The sequence below is a fragment of the Hyaena hyaena genome, unplaced genomic scaffold (genome assembly GCF_003009895.1).
Source record: "Hyaena hyaena isolate Hyena2069 unplaced genomic scaffold, ASM300989v1 scaffold_378, whole genome shotgun sequence".
Taxonomy (NCBI): Eukaryota; Metazoa; Chordata; class Mammalia; order Carnivora; family Hyaenidae; genus Hyaena; species Hyaena hyaena.
Window position 1 is genome coordinate 1035548 of NW_024081009.1, and position 20031 is coordinate 1055578.

Consider the following 20031-nt stretch of genomic DNA (forward strand, 5'->3'; position numbering starts at 1 on the left):
GTTGTTGCAAATAGCAAGGTTTCATTCTTTTTTTATGGCTATTCCATTGTGCATGTGTGTGTGTGTATACTTAACACTTCTTTGTTCATTCACCTACCAAAGAACATTTGGGCTGCTTTCATAATTTGGCTATTGTAAATAATGCTGACATAAACATAGGGGTAGCATTTCTTATCAGATGATTTGACAGCATTGTGGTGTGATTTTGGAATTTTATAGTCTGTGTTGGAGGATATTTATACAGGAGTGTTTGCTCTGGGTTAAATTTTAAAGTTGGATTCTTTAAAGGTCCTCCACTTCTTCCTCGTGTGTCACACTTGAGGACATAACAGGACATTACATCTCAATAGGATATTCTCTTAAGGCCTAGTGTCATGACATTTTTGGTTTAGAACTCAAGAACTAAAATGATTATGAGTTTGTATTAAAAGTGAGTAATTTGGTACCAAATAAAATACATTCTTTATTGACACCAGATTCTTGTGATAGATTTTGGAGGCCTAACTTTTCAGTACTAGTTGAACTTTTGGGAAGGAGCAGGAATGCCATATGGAAAATTGTAGTTCATTATAAAACACACAAAATAAATTTTGAAAGACTGAGATAAAATAAATAGAAGTTGAAGCTCTGATACTTTATTTGTAAACTCTCCTCAGGCCAAAATAATTTTTTCAGTGCTTTGAACTAATACTCTATGATTAACAGAGAATGATGAGTAGAGAGTTTTGATACTAGAATTTGTCCATGTGCATTGCATTGAGTTTTGAATAGAAATTCCTTCAGAGAGAATTAATATAATTTATAGTATTAAAGGAACATAGAATTTCTTCATGTATGTATTTTATCTCTTCATTCAATTCTGTATTTCCCACATTCTTGATATTTTTGTGATACAAATGAGATCTTTTCTGTTGGTGTTATTTTATGAGTGCTGTTGATTTTTGTAATTGAACACTTATATGAACTCTGTGTTCTGGTTAATTATTTTTAATTTTCTAGATAGGCTGTCTGTCTGACCAGCAAACAATGTGATACCTCTTTATACACATCTTACTCCTTTTCTTTGAGTAGATATACTTTCAGAACAGTGTTAAGAAATAGTTGATCGTAGTGAGGCATCTCATTCCTTTTAGAAGTTCACTATTAACTTTGATGTAAGGTAACTTCTTAAAATGAATTGGGACACTTTACCATTTTCTATGCTCTGTAAAACTTTAAAGCATTTTTCTGGGAAGTATGAATTTCTTTAAAATTTGTTGGAAATTAAGGCAAAAACTGAGACCAGCACCTATTATCCATCTATCAGATTTTTCAAGTTAACTCATACAGAATTTTATACAAAGCATTTTTAATTTTTTAAATCCTTTTTATCTGTGGTTGTCCATTTCTCAGTCTGAATTATATTTGTCTTCTCTTTCTTGATTAATCTTGTCAGCAGTTTTCCTGTTTTATTGGTCATTTCAAAGATCAGTTATTTGCTGGTAATTTCTTCTTCCTGTGGTCTTGGTCTTTTCCCCCTCCTCTCTGCCTTTATTCAGATGCTTATTAGTTAATTTATTTTCTGTTCTTTTCTTCTGTAATAATAGAACTTCTTGAATTTTCTTCTGAGTGTAGTTTTTGGATGGCATTTCATAGTCTTTGATGTGTGAAGTGTTTTTTTTGTTTTTGTTTTTGTTTTTTGCTATTTGTAAGTTGCCTTTGAGTTTTTTAGTTTCTTCCCCAAGAGTTACAAATTGAGTTTCCAAATTCTAAATGGTTTTTCTTTTTAAGCCTTTTGTTATTTAATTACTATTTTTTACAGCATTTGATTTAAGTGAGGTTTCTATAGTTTCTGCTTGTATTTGTAGCCTATTATGTTGATTTTTGTTTTAATGTCACTAGTGTCTATATAATCATATCATCTTAGTGACTTATGGCTTCTATCTCCAGTAGTTTTTGCCTTCCATTCTACTTTTTTTTATACTAACGTTATACAGTATGTGATTTTTCTCACCCATTTACTTTTAAGATATGTTTTTTGTATGTGTTTTGAAACATCATAAAAGCAAATTTAGGTGGGTTTTTTTTTTAATCTCAAAAACTTCTGATTTTAATGGAGATTTTATTAAACAGAAAACAGTTTTTCATTTTATATTCAGTTTTAAAACTGGATTTAAAGGCTTACTTAGGCTTGTTTTGATTGTAACATTTCATTGTTTATTGATAGTCCTCTTTATACCTTACTATGCCCATTTATTAAGTTCTTAATTTGAATTTGTAGTTCTTCAGGACTAGAACAAGTTTGACCATATTTCAGGTTCTTAACTCATAACCTTTGTCCCTTAAAACTGTTTCACTGTCTTTTGGCAGTGGGGGAAGGTGATTATTTGTTGTTTTGTTTTAGCATAGAGTTCAAATGATCTTATTTTCATTCCTTTATATTGGTAACCAGTTCTGCTCTGTACTGTCCAGTATGGTAGCTACTATAGCCATATGTAACTGTTTAAAATGAAGATAAAAAATGAGGCACGGCCACATTTCAGGTGTTCAGTAGTCACATGTGACTAGTGCCTACTATCTTTCAGTCACATAAATATTGAACATTTCCATCATCGCAAACCTGCAGTGGATATTGCTGCGGGTTTTTTTGTCTTGCTCTATCAGGTTTTCTTCTGTTACAACTTTGGTTTTTGGTTCCCCTGAGTTTACAGTTGCAAACTGAAGTACTCCAGTTATCTCTATATTATTGTTTCCTAAAATTCTTTTTGTTTAGCTCTTAATACCTGCTCCTCAATGTAATCATTCAATTAATGTAGGAAGTGACTGATCTAGTTTGGATGAACATGACAAACATTCACATGTTAGCTGTTAACATATCTGTCATTGTTTTCCTCTCTTCGGTTCTCCCATAGTGTAAAGGAAGAAAGACAAGTTTACTGTTCATGTCCTATTTTAATTCTCCAGATCATCAGTCTGACCTATAGTTCCTCTTAGGTAGGTTCTAATTCTGCTACCAAGGGTGGTTAAGATTTTATCTTTTTTCTTTTCAGATTTTGTATTTCCTTTTTATGTCATCTGACTGCCCTTTCATCTTTTCTGTTTCCATGTCATAGAGGCTGTGTTATCTTTGACTCTGTTGGAGATGTGGGAAGTTTGATTAATTATTATTTTGCCATACTTGTTTAATAGCTTTCCAGAGGTATATTTTTTTCTGAATTTGTCAGATTTGTTTCCTTTTCCCTTGTTCTGCAGTATTCTACTCATAGTCCCCACAGTCATGGTTTTTTCCTTTCTTTTATTATTCTTAAAAAATAAGTTGATTTCTCCAGACTTTGTGTTTATCACTAGAAAAATTTAGTAGCTGGGTGTATTTGTTTTCTATCATAGTTCTGGAAGCTGGAAGTTTGAAATCAGGGTGGCAGCCCTTGTTCCCTCTGAAGGCTCTCTGAAGAATCCTTTCTTGCCACTTCTGCTTCTAGTGGTTGCTAGTAGTCCTTAGCATTGCTTGGCCTGCCTCTGTGTTTGTCTTTAAACCATCATCTTCCCTGTGTGTCTATGTCTTTGTGTTTTCACATGGTGGTCGTCGTCTTTTTTTTTTTTTTTTTAATGTTTATTTTAAGAGAGTGAGTGAGAGGGTGTGAGTAGGGGAGAGGCAGAAAGAAAGGGAGAGAGAAAATCTCAAGCAGGCTCCACACTGTCAGTGCAGAATCTGACATGGGGCTCGATCCCATGAACCGTGAGATAATGACCTGAGCTGAAATTAAGAGTCAGACACTTAACCAGCTGAGCCACCCAGGCACCCCCACATCTTATTACGGACACCAGTTGTTGGATTTAAAGCTAATTCAGTATTAATCACATTTCACAAAACCCTGTTTACAAATAAGGTCACATTCTATGTGTCTGCTTGGGGAATGAATATTGGGGTGGGGTCTAGGAGGGGTACTATTCTACTCAGTACACTGGCCATTGTGCCTTGTCTCTGCTACTCATGTGATGGTTGAATCTTTTTCTCAGTTTTAAATCTGGAAAGGTGCTATTCCTAATTCAATTCCTGGGTTTCAGCAACTTTCATACTTAGCATACCTGTGCTGTAGTTGGAAATAGTTGAACCACATTTTAATCCCACTGCCAATTTTCTGGAGCTCTTCTGCACCACTGCATTCATTGTGTGAAGAATTTGAATTCCCTGAGTATGGAAAAACTTAACAGGTTTAACTTCCTCCTTCCCTATTTTTTTTTTAATTCTGTAAAGTATAAAGAATGATGTAACAAACGTCTGTGCATATCACCTTAAATGTTAATATCTTGACTTTTTATCTTTTTTAAAAAATAATTTACAATAAACATTAATGTTTCTTTTATCTTCTGTCATCTCCTCTACCTGCTCCCTTCCCCAGAGGTAACCATTATCATGAATTTGGTATGTATATTTCCCAGTTCAGGTTCTTAGATTTTTACTACACATCTATGTATCCATGAGCAGAATGCAGTATGTATTGTTTAGTTTAATGTTCATTAAAAAGCTTATATAAATACCATCATGGTGTACGTATTCTGCAACTTGGTGAGTTTTTAAAAATTCACTGTAGAGTCCATTTCCTTAAAAAAGACAGTGTTTGAATGTGAGTATATCCATAACCTGTTTGTTAACTTCACAGCTTTAAATTTAATTTCTATATTGGGCTTCATCATTGTGTCCGTATCTTCTGTCTCCTTTGGTCTGCTTTCTGTTTGTCTTTGAAATATATTTGATAGGTAACATTGAATAAGTTTAAGGTATGCAGCATGTTGATTTGATCTTTGATACTGCAGTGTGTCAGCCAGTTGTAGCCTTAGCTAATAACATCTCCATAATGTAACACAATTACCATTTCTTTCTTGTGGTGTCTCTTAGCACATTTGATGTTTCTAATACAGTAGTATTGTCTTCATATCACTATACTGTGTATTAGATCTCCAAGACTTCTTTATCTACTCAAATACAAGTTTATACTTTTAAACAACTTCTCTTATTTCCCTACCTCCCATTTCTTTCTTCATCTCCTTCTTTTCCTCTTCCCCTCCTCCTCCTCTTCTTCCCTCCCCCTCCTCCTTCTTCCCTCTCTCCTTCTCTTCTTTTTTTAATGCCCATTTCCCTACCCCCCATTTCTTCTTCTCCTCTTCCTCCTCCCCTCCTCCCTCCCCCTTCCTCCCTTCCAGCTCTCTGTCTCTTTCCTCCTCCTCTTCTTTTTTTAATGCATATGTATTCATACAGTTCCAGGATTACTGATTAGGTACATACAAGTTCATGGTTGTTATTTCTTCTTTGCCATCTTTCTTTTCATCATTTTATTGTTCCCCTTTTGGTCTCTAGCAATGATTTTACTTTAAATAGGTATCTTGAGAAATACTTGCTTTTTAAGTCTTCTCTTCCTTGTTTTTATGCTTCTTCTGCTGTTGGGTTACTTGAATCTTTTCATTTCTTGCTACTTTGGAACAGGAGGACTTTAGAATTCCTCTATGTATGTCTTTAGTTTTAAGGTTTTATTTATATTCTTGTTGGCTAATGTATAGTGTAATGTTGGTTTCAGGAGTAGAATTTAGTGATTGATCACTTATAACACTCAGTGCTCATCACAAGTGCGCTCCTTAATCCCCATTCCCCGTGCATAGAATGCCTGTTTTTAAACATATTTTTTTCTCATCTATTATTGATCTTTAATATTTTATCTTGAATTTCAGTCCCACCCAAATCAGTCATCTGTAAATTCATACTTGTGCATGGTGGCTTCTTACATCCAACTTTAACCATCCTTCTTCCTGAGCGCTTCCTTTAATAGCCTTCTGACACTGTCCTAGGAGTTGTAAAGTCAGTCTTTATTTTGTGTGTGAATGTATACATGTTTTTTTTTTTTTAATTTTTTTAATGTTTTATTTCTAGGAGAGAGAGAGAGAGAGAGAGAGAGACAGCATGAGCAGGGGAGGGTCAGAGAGAGAGGGAGTCACAGACTGAAACAGGCTCCAGGCTCTGAGCTGGCAGTCAGCACAAAGCCCGACGTGGGGCTCAAACCCACGAACCGCGAGATCATGACCTAAGCGAAAGTCGGACGCTNAGGGAGTCACAGACTGAAACAGGCTCCAGGCTCTGAGCCGGCAGTCAGCACAGAGCCCGACGCGGGGCTCGAACCCACGAACCGCGAGATCATGACCTAAGCGAAAGTTGGACACCCAACCGACTAAGCCACCCAGGCGCCCCTGTATACGTGTTTTTTTTTTTTAAAAATTTTGTAATGTTTGTTTATTTTTGAGAGAGAGAGCGACCTAGTGCAAGCCAGGGAGGGGCAGAGAGAGAGAGGAGACACAGAATCCAAAGCAGCCTCCAGACTCTAGACTGTCAGCACAGACAGAGCCTGATGTGAGGCTTGAACTCACGAACCGCAAGATCTGGACCATAGTTGAAGTTGGACACAGCTCCCTACTTTCAGTTTTGTTTCTATGTTTTAACATATCAAGGGATATATTTAGATGTACAAATTAGTTTTTAGCCACTTAGGGTCTTGGTTTGCATCTCATTCTGAGTGTTCTCTGTGTTGAGTTTTGAAAATTTGAAAATTATTTCTTTAAACCTTTCCTCTCTTTTTTAATATGGAATGTCTATTAGATTGTTATAGATCTTGTAATTCTCTCTTTCTTTTTATAGTTCCCATTTCCAGCTCTCTGTCTTGGCTGTGTGTTATTTTCAGTCACCTTCTGGGTCGGTTCCTCCTATTCATCAGCTTTCTCTCCAGCTGTATTTAGTTTACTATCAAACCTGTCAGTTGTTTGGGGGGTTTTTTGGTATTTTGTTTTCTTACTTGAGTGTGTGCTTTTCATTCAGAATTTGTTTGTGGTTACTTTTAAAAACATCTTTTTTTTTTCTATCCTTTTCCTGTTCTTTTATGATGTTCATACCTTCCTTTATCTCTTTGAACAACTTTAATATACTTATTTTAAAATTGCTTTCAAATTACTCCAATTCCAGGGGCGCCTGGCTGGCTCAGTCAGTAGAGCATGTGATTCTTGATTTCAGGGTTGTGAGTTGGAGCTCCATGTTGGATGTAGGGATTACTTTAAAATTAATCCATTTCTAGCTTGTTGAGGGCAGATTCTCCCCATTTTTGCATCTGCTGACTGCATCACATCAGTCTTTGTTTTGTATGATTTATAATGTTTCACAGTGAGCTCATTTGGGCCAAGGGTCAGGGAAGGCATGTTTTCTCTAGGAGCTTTGTGTTAGCCCTAGACTGTGGAAGTGTCCTGAAAGCAGTTTTCTATTGGTCATCTTTTCCTTTTTTTTTTTTCTAAATTAATTTAGAAATACTACATCTTTGCTACAGAGAAAGCTGTCATGTATACGTTGGTCTAGTTCTCTTTCTGTTTAACTTTTCTATATCTTAATTGCTATAACTTTAAAATATTGTTAATATGTGGTATGGCAAATCACTCCCCTCTATCTTTGCTTATTAGAAATTTTATGGGGACTTTTCCCTGTAAGCATATATTTTTTCAGTTGCAGTTTTAAGGTTGTTTAAATCTTGTTTGCTTTTTTCTCCTTCCCTACCAAAACCTTACTGAGTTTAAGATTATAGATTAATTTGTAGATTATTAATAGCTTTAAAAATTAAGCTTTGTGTTTAGGGGGCACCTCGGTGGCTCAGTTGATTGAGCATCTGACTTCAGCTCAGATCATGATCTAGCAGTTCATGAGTTCAAGCCCCACATCAGGCTCATTGCTGTCAGCCTGCCCAGCGTGGAGCCGGCTTCCAACCCTCTGCCCTCCTTTCTCTGCCCCTCCCCCACTTGAATTCTCTGAAAATAAATAAAAAGTTTTAAAAAGCTTTGTGTTTACAAGTTTTAAGCTTAGTCCGGAGTATTTTTTTTATTGTTAAATCAAGAATAGAATCTTTTTTTCCCCCCACTTACATGTTTCTAAATAAGAGCCATTTTAAGAGGAATGACCATGGAACTGATAGAAGAGCCAAGTGCACAGGCCTGTGATCTGGCATTTTGCCTGTCATGTTGAGGAAATAGCAAAGCAGTCAGAGGAACTGAGCGAGGAGAGAAGGAAATAAAAGGAAATGAGGTCAGAGAGGCGATAGAGGGGACAGATGGTATAAAGCTTTTGTGTGCACCATTGCAAGAACTTTGGCTCTCATTCCTCATGAAATGATGAGCCACCGAAGCATTTTGAGCTGAGGACTGGTAAGCCAAGGTTACACCTACTACTGTATTTTGATTCGTTAGTAGGAGGGGTAAACCAGAAGACCAGTTAGAAGGTATTTAAGAAATTCACATGAGAGGGGCACCTGGGTGGCTTAGTCAGTTAAGCATCTGACTTTGGCTCAGGTCACGATCTCACAGTTCATGAGTTCAAGCCCCGTGTCAGGCTCTGTGCTGACAGCTCAGAGCTTGGACCCTGCTTCGGATTCTGTGTCTCCATCCCTTTCTGCCCCTAACGCCCCCCCCCCCCCCCCCCCCCCCCCCCCCCCCCCCCCCCCCCCCCCCCCCCCCCGCCGCCAGCCCATCAAAAATAAACATTTAAAAAGTTAAAAACTTCATCTTAGATCAGGGTAATTGCAGTTGACATGGCATAAAGCAGTCAGTTTCTGGATACCATTAGAAGATAGAGACCACAGGATTTCATGATTGGACAATAGGGCATAGTAAAGAAGGGAGTTTAGGATGAGTTCAAAGATTTAGGACTGAGCAGCTAGAAATTGGGAAGAGCAGGAGCTCAGTTTTGAACTCAGGTGCCTATATAGCTGTGAGATAATTGAGCAGTTAAATACACAAATAAAATCGTGTTAATTGGTTTACTAATATTGAATAATCTTGACATCCAGAAATCTCCACCTGCTCAGGTTTGGTCATTTATATTTGTTGTGTTTTAAATTTGTCTTTCCTTTTCTTTTTTTCTTTTTTTTTTTTTTAAAGTATTAAGGTACTTTTTTTTTTTAAAAATGCTTATTTTATTTTTGAGAGAAAAGAGAGGAACGCAGAGAATCTGAAATAGGCTCTGTGCTGGCAGCAGAGAACCCAGGGTGGGGCTCAAACTCCCAAACTGTGAGATCATGACCTGAGCATAAGTCAGACACTTAGCTGACTGAGCCACTCAGGCTTCCCTTAAAATTTATTTTCTTACTGTAAAATATACATTGTGATTTTTAAAAAAAATAGGTTCATGCATATAATTTGGCATTTTATTTCTTTATGAATGTGTGTCTTTGTGTTCTTTAATAAGCATAGCTATAGGATAAATTCTAGCTGTGGATTTATGCAAACCATGTGTGAGTGAAGTAATTTTAAAGTTGTCCAAACCGTCCTTCAAAAGAGCTCAAAGTTTATCTTTCAATAAATTGTATTAAAGATATTTTTATATACGTCTAGCTTCTGTTTATTAATATTTTCCTTTGTAGGTTTTCATTCAAAAGTCAGATGTTTGAATTATATGTGTGCACAAAGCTTTAGTCAAGTTTTAAGTTAGAATTTTTATTTTTCTCAAAGGACAATAGAATTGTAATTTCTTTGTGTCAGTATCAGCCATTTTAATTGTATAGACGATTATCTGTTCTTTAATGTTAAAGCCGTCACCAAAGAAATACACTTGTCTGAGCCTCTACCTTTTTATAGGCATGCATACAGTATTCCCTTATTAGATGGAATACAAAAATATGTAACATTTAAACATAGAAATGCATAAGTGTACACGCATAACACATATACACACACAGTTTCCAGTTTTTCACTTAACTAGTGCTTTTTTGAGTTCTTCTGCGTTTGCGTTTATTCCTTTTTCTCTTTGTTAAGCCAGTCTTACAGTTTACCTGATATTAATTGGTCTGTTCCTGTCCGGCCCACCTGGGTTTAGGAAGAAAGAAAAGGAATTTGCAGTTTCTAACATGTGTTTCCTCTTTTGGCAATTTCAGCTTTAATTTAATCTTCTAGTTTTACTTTGTTATTCTTGCTATATTATTTTTACTCTATACCTCATCTCTTGACTCAAGGGTAAACTAGCCATAAAATGAAATGTTGTTCATTTTTCATATAGAGAGCTATTTGATGTCATGAGTTAGCTTATGAGGGAAAAAACATACCTCCATTTTAAGATTTGTTACTTTGATTTTAGTATCTTTTTGTAATCTCTTTTTAATGTTTTAAATTTGGGTATAATTTTTAGATCCTAACTAATTACCTAGATCCTCCTGTTGATCTACTGTGTGGTGTGTGGTTTTTGTCTGTGTCAACATATGTTCTCTCTCATTACCTCTTTATCTCTTCCGAAAGCCAGCCCTGATTAAATAGAATGCAAGGGATATTTTTTCCCAAAATAGTACTGGTTAATGTTGTCTACACAGTACTGTCCTGTTCAGTTGGTATAATTCTTTTTCGGTGGCATCTACAATTGCAGCTTATTAGAATTATTTTACCTCAGTGCATGTTACCCAGTCTAACCTTCACAACCCCGTCTTTGCATGCCACCCATCTTCATGGTGGCAAGAAGGAGGCAGTTGGGGAATATTGATGAAGACCACATTGTTCTCACTTTACCTTTCTCCTATACATGTCTGTAAAGGCAAACAGCTTTCAAAAGATGTTTGTGTAGGGACACCTGGGTGGCTCCGTTGGTTGAGCGTCAGACCTCAGCTCAGATCATGATCTCATAGTTCACAGGTTCAAGCCCCATGTTGGGCTTTGCACTCAGGGCAAGAAGCCTGCCTCAGATTCTCTGTTTCCTGTGCTGTCTCTCTGCCCCTCCTCTGCTTGTTCTCTTTCTCAAAAAGAAACATCTTTTTTTAAAAAGATGTTTGTGCTGAACCTAAATGCAGCTCTTACCGTTGTTACAGCCTTTTTGCTAGCAGATTTTTTTTTTGATTTTTTTCTTTATGTTTATTTATCATTGAGAGACAGAGCATGATAATTGGAGGGACAGAGAGAGGGGGAGACACCAAATCTGAAGCATGCTCCAGGCTCTGAGCTGTCAGCACAGAGCCCGACGTGGGACTCGAACTCACAAACCATGAGATCATTACCTGAGCCGAAGTCAGGTGCTCAACCTATTGAGCCACCCAGGTGCCCCTTTGCTAGCAGATTTTGATACTACCCTTGCTCAGAGCATCCCTTCTCATGGTGCTGTTCCACAGGCAGGTCCTTTTTTTCTAGAACTGTCTGCTGCCCAAGTGACTTTTTATGGATCATGATTTGGCACATGCTGGACTTATTTACCCTGACACCAAAGCCTAAGGGATCCTGCCTTCAGCATGTCCTAAAGTTTACTCCTCAGAGCATAAAATTGTTTAAAAAAAAAAAAGTCCCCCACCCCCCCTTTTAAACAGAATTAAGTCTTTTTGAAGATTTAGATTTCACTGTGGACTTAGCAGGAGAGGCTATTTCTTATCCTACCCACATGTGTACAAAGGAAGTTTAGTGGGAATAATTTCTGTCCCTGTGGATTTAATATGACACAGACTGTGGGTATGAACACTTACCATACCAAATTTATTTTCATTACTTAGGCGTGAACTTTAAAGCAGTGGATCTTAGGATAAGTTAAATGAGCTAATGAGTTCTGTGTAGTCTGGGGAAACTTGTCACTTTGTTGGAGACCACCTGAAAGACTTTAGAAGGAGTTGTGAAAAGCACAGGAGATGTGTGATTGGTTATTCAGGCCCTCAGGTGGATGAAATTGCTGAAGAGACCAAGTCCTGTCCACCTGGGAATCAGGAGGCAACTACTCTTCCAGCGTGGTGGAAATGTTCAGGTTTTATAAGGTGTTCTCAGCACAGTTTCAGTAGCTTTAAGCTCATAAGTTTGGCACCTAGATGAGCACTTAGGGCTGCAAGTAAATGGATTTCATCATCGAAGAAGAAACAAGTTAATTGCTTTGAAGGCTAGAGTGTTGGGAAAAAGAGAATCTTCTAACTAATCAAATTTCTGATTAGTAGTGTCATACAGGTATCTAGAAAGCATCTTTTCAATCTTTGGGATAATGAGTGAGAGCTGGGTTTTTGTCAGACAATGAATTGTGTTTTGTTTGGCTTTTCACAGGTTCACCGAAACAGCACAATGCGCTCTGGCTGTGACGTGAACCCCTCCTGCGCACTGTGTGGCTCAGGCAGCACCATCACCGTGCCCCCAGAAATTCACTACGAAGCCCCTCTGTTGGAACGCCTTTCCCAATTGGACTCTTGTGTTCACCCGGTTCTAGCATTTCCAGATGGTAAGGAAGGCCACAGAATATAAAGTTTAAATAAGACTTAAAGGATTCAAAGTGAAAGAAAGTCATCCAAGATCCTGGTACAACCTACGTGCTATCCAGGGAATCCGTTTCACTCATCACAGTCCCTTAGAATTTTTGCAAATAGGGTGCATCACATCCACCAGACCAGAATGTGCTACTAAAAGATTGCAACTTGCCAGGAAAGAGATTTCCCAGCCTTGCAAGTGGCTGTGGGTGGGGCCTAGAGACAGTTGCTTCCAGCCACAGCAGCCTGGTCCATTATATTCCAGTAGATCTTTTTAAAATGTATTGTCTATGTGCCTTGGTGTAAGTAGGAAGGGCAGCACTCCTCTGAGAGAATGTCTTCCTACTGGGGCTGTATGTATTACTGTGCTTCTGTGCCGGCTTTGCAGGGTGTGGTTACACAAAGAGAAGGAACCATGTTTTATCCCTACTCTGTCCTTCGTCACACCCAAAGGTAGTCTGTACAAGTTTTTGAAAGGAGTGTAATTGAAATAGGAGTCTAAGGAATTAGTGTGGGATTTTAAGATTTACTTGATGGTATGAAAAAAAAAACCAAGCTTTTGGCATGAATGATTTATAAACATTTTTAAAGGGACAGATGCTAAATAATTTGGACTTTGTAGGCCACGCTTCCTATATATATATAGCCCAGGTTGCAACTATATAACATTGCCACTATAACACAAGCAGCGTTGACAGTATGTAAACAAATGGAGCATGGCTGTGTTGCATTAAAACTTTATTTGTAAAAAATAATCATTACTGATACCCATCCTAGAGAAAGCCCTCTTCTATTTAACAGTTGGTCAAACATGGGTTTACTATAATCCCCTTTTCTTTATGTGTTCTTCAAATGACTGAATTCTTTCTTGGCCACCTAAATCCTGTAATTGCTCCAGGTCTTGTTCTGTACAGTCCCTTGACTATAAGGGCATGATCTAATATTCCTGCTATGATATGACTTCTAGTAAGAGTGATAATGTTTAGAAAACTTGAACCATTATGGATAGAAAGCTAGGCAGGATTTTATTTTAGGTCAGGAGTGGTGGAGCAGTAAATAAACTTTAAAACATAATGAGGGGAAAACACTAACACATCTTCCTGTGTACTTCAGATTCCAGGGTCATTGGCTTTTACCTTCTCTTGCATTTGGATTATAGCTCATATACCTAAAGACTTTATTTGTATAGTTCTTAATGGTTTACAAAGCACCTCTCTCATACTAGGTTTTATTTGCTTCTCTCACTAATCCTGTAAGGTGTTAACTTCAGTTTGATAGATCAAGAAACAGGCTTAGAAAGGTTGTGCTTTATCTTTCTCAGACTAAATGGCTAATGAGTTTAGGTGGTTCTAGAATTCAGACTGGGGTCGTCTGTTGCCTGTCCTTTGTTTCACTATATAACATGCTTCTTCTGAAGCAGGTTATTAAGAAAAATCAGATTTCTCCCCATTTCTAGATTCTGACTGCAAACACAGCCACCAGGAAGACTTAGAAATGTTCTTGGGTTACTCTCTCAAGATTCACAGTACTGAACTGTATGGTCTAATATTTGAATAAAGAAACCTGAAGTATAGTCTATAATTGTAGTCTTGATTCTGACCAGGTCTCTTCCATACTCCCTGCACATCAGCTTATAAATAAATATGGTAATCTTTCTTTGTTAACAATGTCACCGTATACAGTTGTGAATTGTCCTTCCCATCCCCAATCACATGTTCTCAACTGCCTGATGTCTCCAGTTATTCAGCATCTCTACTTGGAGGAACCCGTTCCCTTTCAACACTTTCTTTTCCTTCTGACTGGTTCTTACCTATAGTGCTGTGCTTACACTCCCCTACTCCATCCCGCTACAAGCAACTGTAGGTAGCATTGGGGGAGAAAATAAAGAAAAATTCCTTTCTCTGGTCTTTACCATCTTCACTTTCCCGCCTGCCTTTAAATGCTTTGTCGATCTCTTTTTTCTCCCTGTCTCATACAACTCCTAACCATGACATTGAGTTTAGACAAAAGAGGCGGTCATTTAATCTCCTTGCGAGCCAGTAAAGAGGATGTGTGAACATATTTGCCTATGGATGAATTAGACTTTCTCTGGGTTGACCTGGGGGACCCTGTTACCATATCTAATATTGTTCCTGTTGGAATATTTTTTCTTTGACCCAAACAAATAGTACAGTAAGATTTTCAGGGCCACAAACATGCTCAGCTCCAAAGGGCACCATTATTCTATGAAAACACCTCCAAGATCTCCCATATATCATTGTGTAGAATAGTAAGTAACTGTGAAGACTAGCAGCCGGCATAATACTGTGTGGGTCAAACATACGTGTACCAGACATGACCTCTGGGCCACCCTTTTACAGCCTGTTGTCTAGAAGCTACTTAGAGATGGCAGAATTTTCAGGTAGTTTTACTAATGTTTCTGCACCGGTTTGTTTGTAGTTAGGATGGGAACCACTTGGACCTCTTCATTTTAGACTTCTGTCTCCCATGTTGACCACACCTCAGACATTCCCATTAAGTGTGGTTAGAGATGATAGAATTTGTAGAATTCATGTCACCTCCCTTTATCAAGCCAGTTAATCCTTAGCTTGAAGTGTAGAGGATGTATAAACCTTGGAGCAAAGAATGTGGAGTTTGGTCTTCATAAGAGCGCCACCTGCTGGCCATGATGATCTGTGCTGCTGTGAGAGAACTTCCCAAGACTGTAGGAGGCTACCGCAGTTTTACCAGCAGGAGGAGGAAGGGAGTATTACAAAACAACCCTAGAAAATGTGCTTGAGAAAATGGTGGATAGTAATGAGCAAAACAGTCCAGTGAATCATGGAATGTCAGACCCTGGTGAGCGTAAAGTCAAGGTCTTTTGCTTTTGTCTGAGTAAATCGTAACTTAAAATGATACTAGTTTCCTTCTGTTTCTTGTTTCCTGTTTTTTGTTTTGTTTTTGTTTTTATTTCTAGGAGAGCAAGAGACAGCGTGAGCAGGGGAGGGTCAGAGAGAGAGGGAGACACAGACTCTGAAATAGGCTCCAGGCTCTGAGCTGGCAGTCAGCACAGAGCCCAACGCGGGGCTCGAACCCACAAACCGCGAGATCATGACCTAAGCGAAAGTCGGACGCTTAACCGACTAAGCCACCCAGGCGCCCCTCTTGTTTCCTGTTTTAACACTTCTGTTTTCCTGTTATTGACCTAGTCAAGCATCTGCACCCTCTTCTCTGATAATAGCACTTACCAGAGAAGAATTGACCGTACAGGTATGGAATGTGTGAAGTCCTCTGGCCAACTGCCTTACTGTTGTTCCCTCTTATACGAAAGCAGTTGACACACAGCAAACTTCTAGCAAAGTATAGCAGCCTCAGTCCTTCCGGCAGTTTGTTGTTATCTCTAACTGCTCATGCAGTGGGGTTGGTTATAGGGGAAAATGCTCTAGATTCTGCTTAATACTTCAACTCCGGGGCACAGGGTGGTACTCTCCCATTGTAGCAGCTCCTACTTCAGAGCATTTAAGTGAGGGAAAGGGATTTAAGTGTGGAGCGGAAGAGTCTGACATAATATGTTAAGAGCTGAGAGACTCTGGGGGCGCCTGGGTGGCTCAGTTGGTTGAGCATCTAACTTCAGCTCAGACCATGATCTCACAGCTTGAGTTTGAGCCCCTCGTCAGGCTCTGTGCTGACAGCTCAGAGCCTGGATCCTGTTTTGGATTCTGTGTCTGTCTGTCTGTCTCTCTTTTTCTCTCTCTCTCTCAAAAACGAATAAACATTTAAAAAAAAATTTTTTTTTTTTAAGCTGAGAGACTCTGTAGTCAGTCTAGTCTAGCAGTAACAAATAGTGTCCTCTTCTGTGCTTACTATTGTTGATAGCGGCTTTCTGGATTTAACTAATTTTTTGAGATGGATCTGAGGTCTTGGGATACAGTAGGAAAGAGTGTTCTGATGGTTTAACTTTTGTCTGCAGCAGAGAAGGGGAGAGCTAGAGCATGTGTGCTGGGATGCCACCTGCCCAGCACCAGGCCTGCTGCCTCATCTCACAGGTGAAGCCTAACCCAGCTGAGTGGCCGGCTCTTGTTTTCGGCTTCTAACTCACTGATGGAACTAGGACGTGAATCCAGGCCTACTTATTTCCAGTCTGTTGCTGTTTCCATGATAAATCAGGTCTCTCATTTCCCTGCCTCCTTTTATCCTGGCTTAATTTTCAGGTTTGGGAGAGCAATGACTGGGGAAAGTAAAAGGAAAAAATGAAATCACTAGGCTTTTGTTGTCCCATTATATAGACTTTGCCAATTCTTCCGTTGACACAGGGGTGTCGTGGGATATAGAGGGAGTGTTTTTCCCTTTCTGGGGCCTTTATACATTCCAGTTCGGCCCAGCTTTCAGAATGCCGCTGGACAGTGCTTTATTTCCTACACACCCTTTTCCCTAAGCATTCTGAATTAGAGCAAAAAATATTTGCCACTGATACCTTAACTCAATTCTTGATTGTTTATTAATAGGAAATCCTTTTGTTTAAACATTTGACTTTCTTTGGGAAGGTGAGGGGAATCAAACCATTTTGTGGAGGGGTGGGGATACCATGAGATCCAACGTCCCTGGCCTAGTTGGATCTCCCCAACTTTGAAGTTGCTGGGGCTGATCTATATCTTTTAACAGTTGGAATAAGTGAATTTGTTTTTAAGTGTGGAAAAGAATGATTATGCAAAAAAGTTTCAGAAGACAGCACTGTCCTCAGACTATATCTCAGTACTTGAACATATAGCAGATATTTATTATCTTTAAAAACTTTGTAGTTTTCCTAATCTGTTTGACTGCCATTATTAGGTCCAGTGGTCTGTTTTCAGAACTGGAAAATAAGGTCTGGTGCTGAGTTTGCTTGCCCATTGAGGAAAAACATCCCTGAAACTATTTTAGTCATATATAGAACCCCCTTGAAAAATAGCCTGTATTCTCCAGTTCTTTGCCAGTAACTTGAGAAATAACACATTCCACCTCAGAATTAAACGTCTCCGTTCTCTGGGCCAAAGAATAGTCCCATGGTATAGTGGCTAAGATGTGGGCTTTAGGGTTACCCAAACTTAAGTTTGAATGTTGGTTAACTTACTAAACTGTGTAACCTCGAACAGTTAATTCACCTTTCTGAACCTGTTTTGTCATTTTAAAAGGAGCTTAATGGTGCTTACATAAAAATGAAATAAATATTTTAAATTAAGTGTAAGACCTGTAAATGAAAACTGCCAAACCCTGCTGAGAGAGAATTAAAGAAAACCTAAATAAATAGATATGCCATGTTCATGGCTTGAAAAGCTTGGTATTGATGGCACACAGAAGGCATTTCCTCCCAGTTGACCTATAGAATCAGTATATTGCCACAACGAGGGGTTTTTTTTGTTTGTTTCTTTTTTGGGTTTTTGTTTGTTTGTTTGTTTTTGCAAAGCTTACCAAAAGCTACCACCTATTCAGGAAGAATTCGATTCCATCTTCTCTGCAACACTGGGTGTTAGAATACAGTAGATAATAGCTTTAAAGGTCTGAGAGAAAAATGGTTTTAGTCTAGAAATATTTTCTCTAAAGAAATTACTCAAAGACACGATGTTAGGAAAATAAAAAATGAAACTAAGAAAATGGAAAGGTATAAGAAATGATGAGCCACAGATGGTAAAAATTATAGATCCATCTAACAAAAAGGTGTTTTAGATGGGGATATTTAACTTGAAAATAAAAGACAAAAGTGACTTGCTTGTGAATAAAGGAAACGACCTTCAGCAAAGTTCAGATAAACAGATCTTCCATCTGACGGTGCTGGCCCCGCTGGGTCACCCTGCCACTCAGCAAGTACAAGAGCGGTGTGAGGGAGAACCAGGGTGACTGGCGAGCACATCTCTCCTGAGAGAGGGGCCCAGAGGCCAGGTGGCTGGACTAACCTGCAGTGTTTCGTGTTCCTTACAGACGTTCCCACGAGCCTGCACTTCCAGAGCATGCTGAAATCTCAGTGGCAGAACAAGCCTTTTGACAAAATCAAGCCTCCCAAAAAGTTTTCACTTAAGCACAGAGCGCCCATGCCAGGCAGCCTGCCAGATCCAACTCGTAAAGACAGGCACAAGTTGGTCAACTCCTTCCTAACAACAGCTAGTAAGTTTAAGGGGACCGGAGAGTCTTCCTCCGTTCTCTTTGTATTCCTTTTATGTTCTCCAGTTACCGTTGTGCTGCGGCATGTGATGGGGTTGGGAGAGGCACTTGACTGATACAGATTCAGCTCACAGTCTACCTGTGTCGGATGTTCTCAGATGGACTCTGAAAACTCTTCCAGACACCGTGCAGCTCGGGACGAGACCTAGAGCGCTCGAGGGACAGCTAGCAGGGGCATGGCACTGGGTCCATGGGTGGGCAGGCCATCTTCTGTAGCTGTGTCCATTGTCTCTGCTTGAGGGCCCTGTGGGCTGCCTGGCCTATCCTGGCCATTGTGCTATTATTTGCTAGATGCTTCGGTCCCAGAGGACTCTCCTGCTGCCCTGAGTGTCTGTCATTGGCCTAGAGAGAACTCAAGAGCTCGGAACTCAAATAAGAAAAGATTGGGAGAAGATTTCACAGCTCTTTTTCTGTTCCCCTCTTCAGAGCTGTCCCATCACCAAACCCGGCCTGACAGGACCCACAGGCAGCACTTAGACGATGTGGGGGCTGTGCCTATGGTGGAGCGAGTGACAGCGCCCAAAGCAGAGCGCTTGCTCAACCCACCGCCACCTGTGCACGACCCAAACCACAGCAAAATGAGATTGCGAGACCATTCATCTGAGAGAAGTGAAGGTAGGGCCAGGCCCGGCACCTCTACCTGCATTTGCACCTGCTCAGGGCTTTCTGGGGCAGCCTGGGCATCTCTTCATTGCCCCCAGCTTTGTCCTTCACTTTCTAGGAAGGCAGAGTAGAGGGACCCTACTGCTTCTAAATGCAGGTCACTTCTTACTGCTGCAGCAACCTCTGCCCGGCCCCCCACCTCCTGTCAACCAGTTTGCTTCACCTTTTATCCTCTAGGCTTAGAATGCATTTTTGCTTTTATCGTGCATTGCTGGCATTTGTAGCTTGTGCTAGAAGTAGAGCCATTTGAGGTAGCCATGTATCTGTTTTTTTGTTGACTTCTGCAGTGTTGAAGCACCACACAGACATGAGCAGTTCGAGCTACTTGGCGGCCACCCAGCATCCACCGCACAGCCCCCTGGTGCGACAACTCTCCACCTCCTCGGACACCTCAGCGCCCACCAGCTCTAGCCCACAGGTTACGGCCAGCACTTCTGTAAGTACCTTGGGGTTGGCTGCACAGTCCCTCCGCAGCCACATCTACCAAGTGGCTCTGGAGGACAGGGTAGAGGGTGGGATTTGGGGGGACTCAGCTCATCGTGGTGTGCCATTTTTAAGTCCGAGTAGTGGTATTTGACTTTCTATTTTCCTTGAGTTGTTTCTCATAGTAGAAAGCTTGATGCTGAGGTCTGTGACTGTTCCAGATCTGTGGGGCTGGGTTTCAGACGGGACTCTGCTGGACCGCAGCTCTAATCTTGTGGGTCCGAGAAGTTAACGTGAGAGGAGAAATGGAGGACAGATACTTAGGAGTGTTGGAGGCGAATTCATTTCCTTGTTTTTACTCTTCTGGTGGGTGGCCCAGCACTGATGTTAAGGTTCCTGGAAGGGAGGGGAGAAGGCAGAGCCTCGCTTCTCAGGACCCAGAGCAGAATTACAGGTGCAGCGGGCCCACCGGCAGTACTCGCTGTGGTGACACAGAGCGGCAGCAACCTTTCCAGCGCCGTGCCGGCCT

The 20031-nt window shown here is 39.9% G+C and overlaps 1 protein-coding gene across 2 annotated transcripts in view; it reads left to right on the forward strand.

Moving 5' to 3' along the window:
- Positions 1-20031, forward strand: part of KANSL1 (KAT8 regulatory NSL complex subunit 1) — a 180676-nt gene that overhangs the window by 153652 nt on the left and 6993 nt on the right. For both annotated transcript variants that reach the window (XM_039250643.1, XM_039250642.1), the window contains exons 7-10: positions 12046-12217; positions 18177-18359; positions 18843-19031; positions 19367-19515. In XM_039250643.1, the coding sequence (XP_039106574.1) occupies positions 12046-12217; positions 18177-18359; positions 18843-19031; positions 19367-19515 (693 nt within the window). The remainder of the gene's footprint in view (positions 1-12045; positions 12218-18176; positions 18360-18842; positions 19032-19366; positions 19516-20031) is intronic.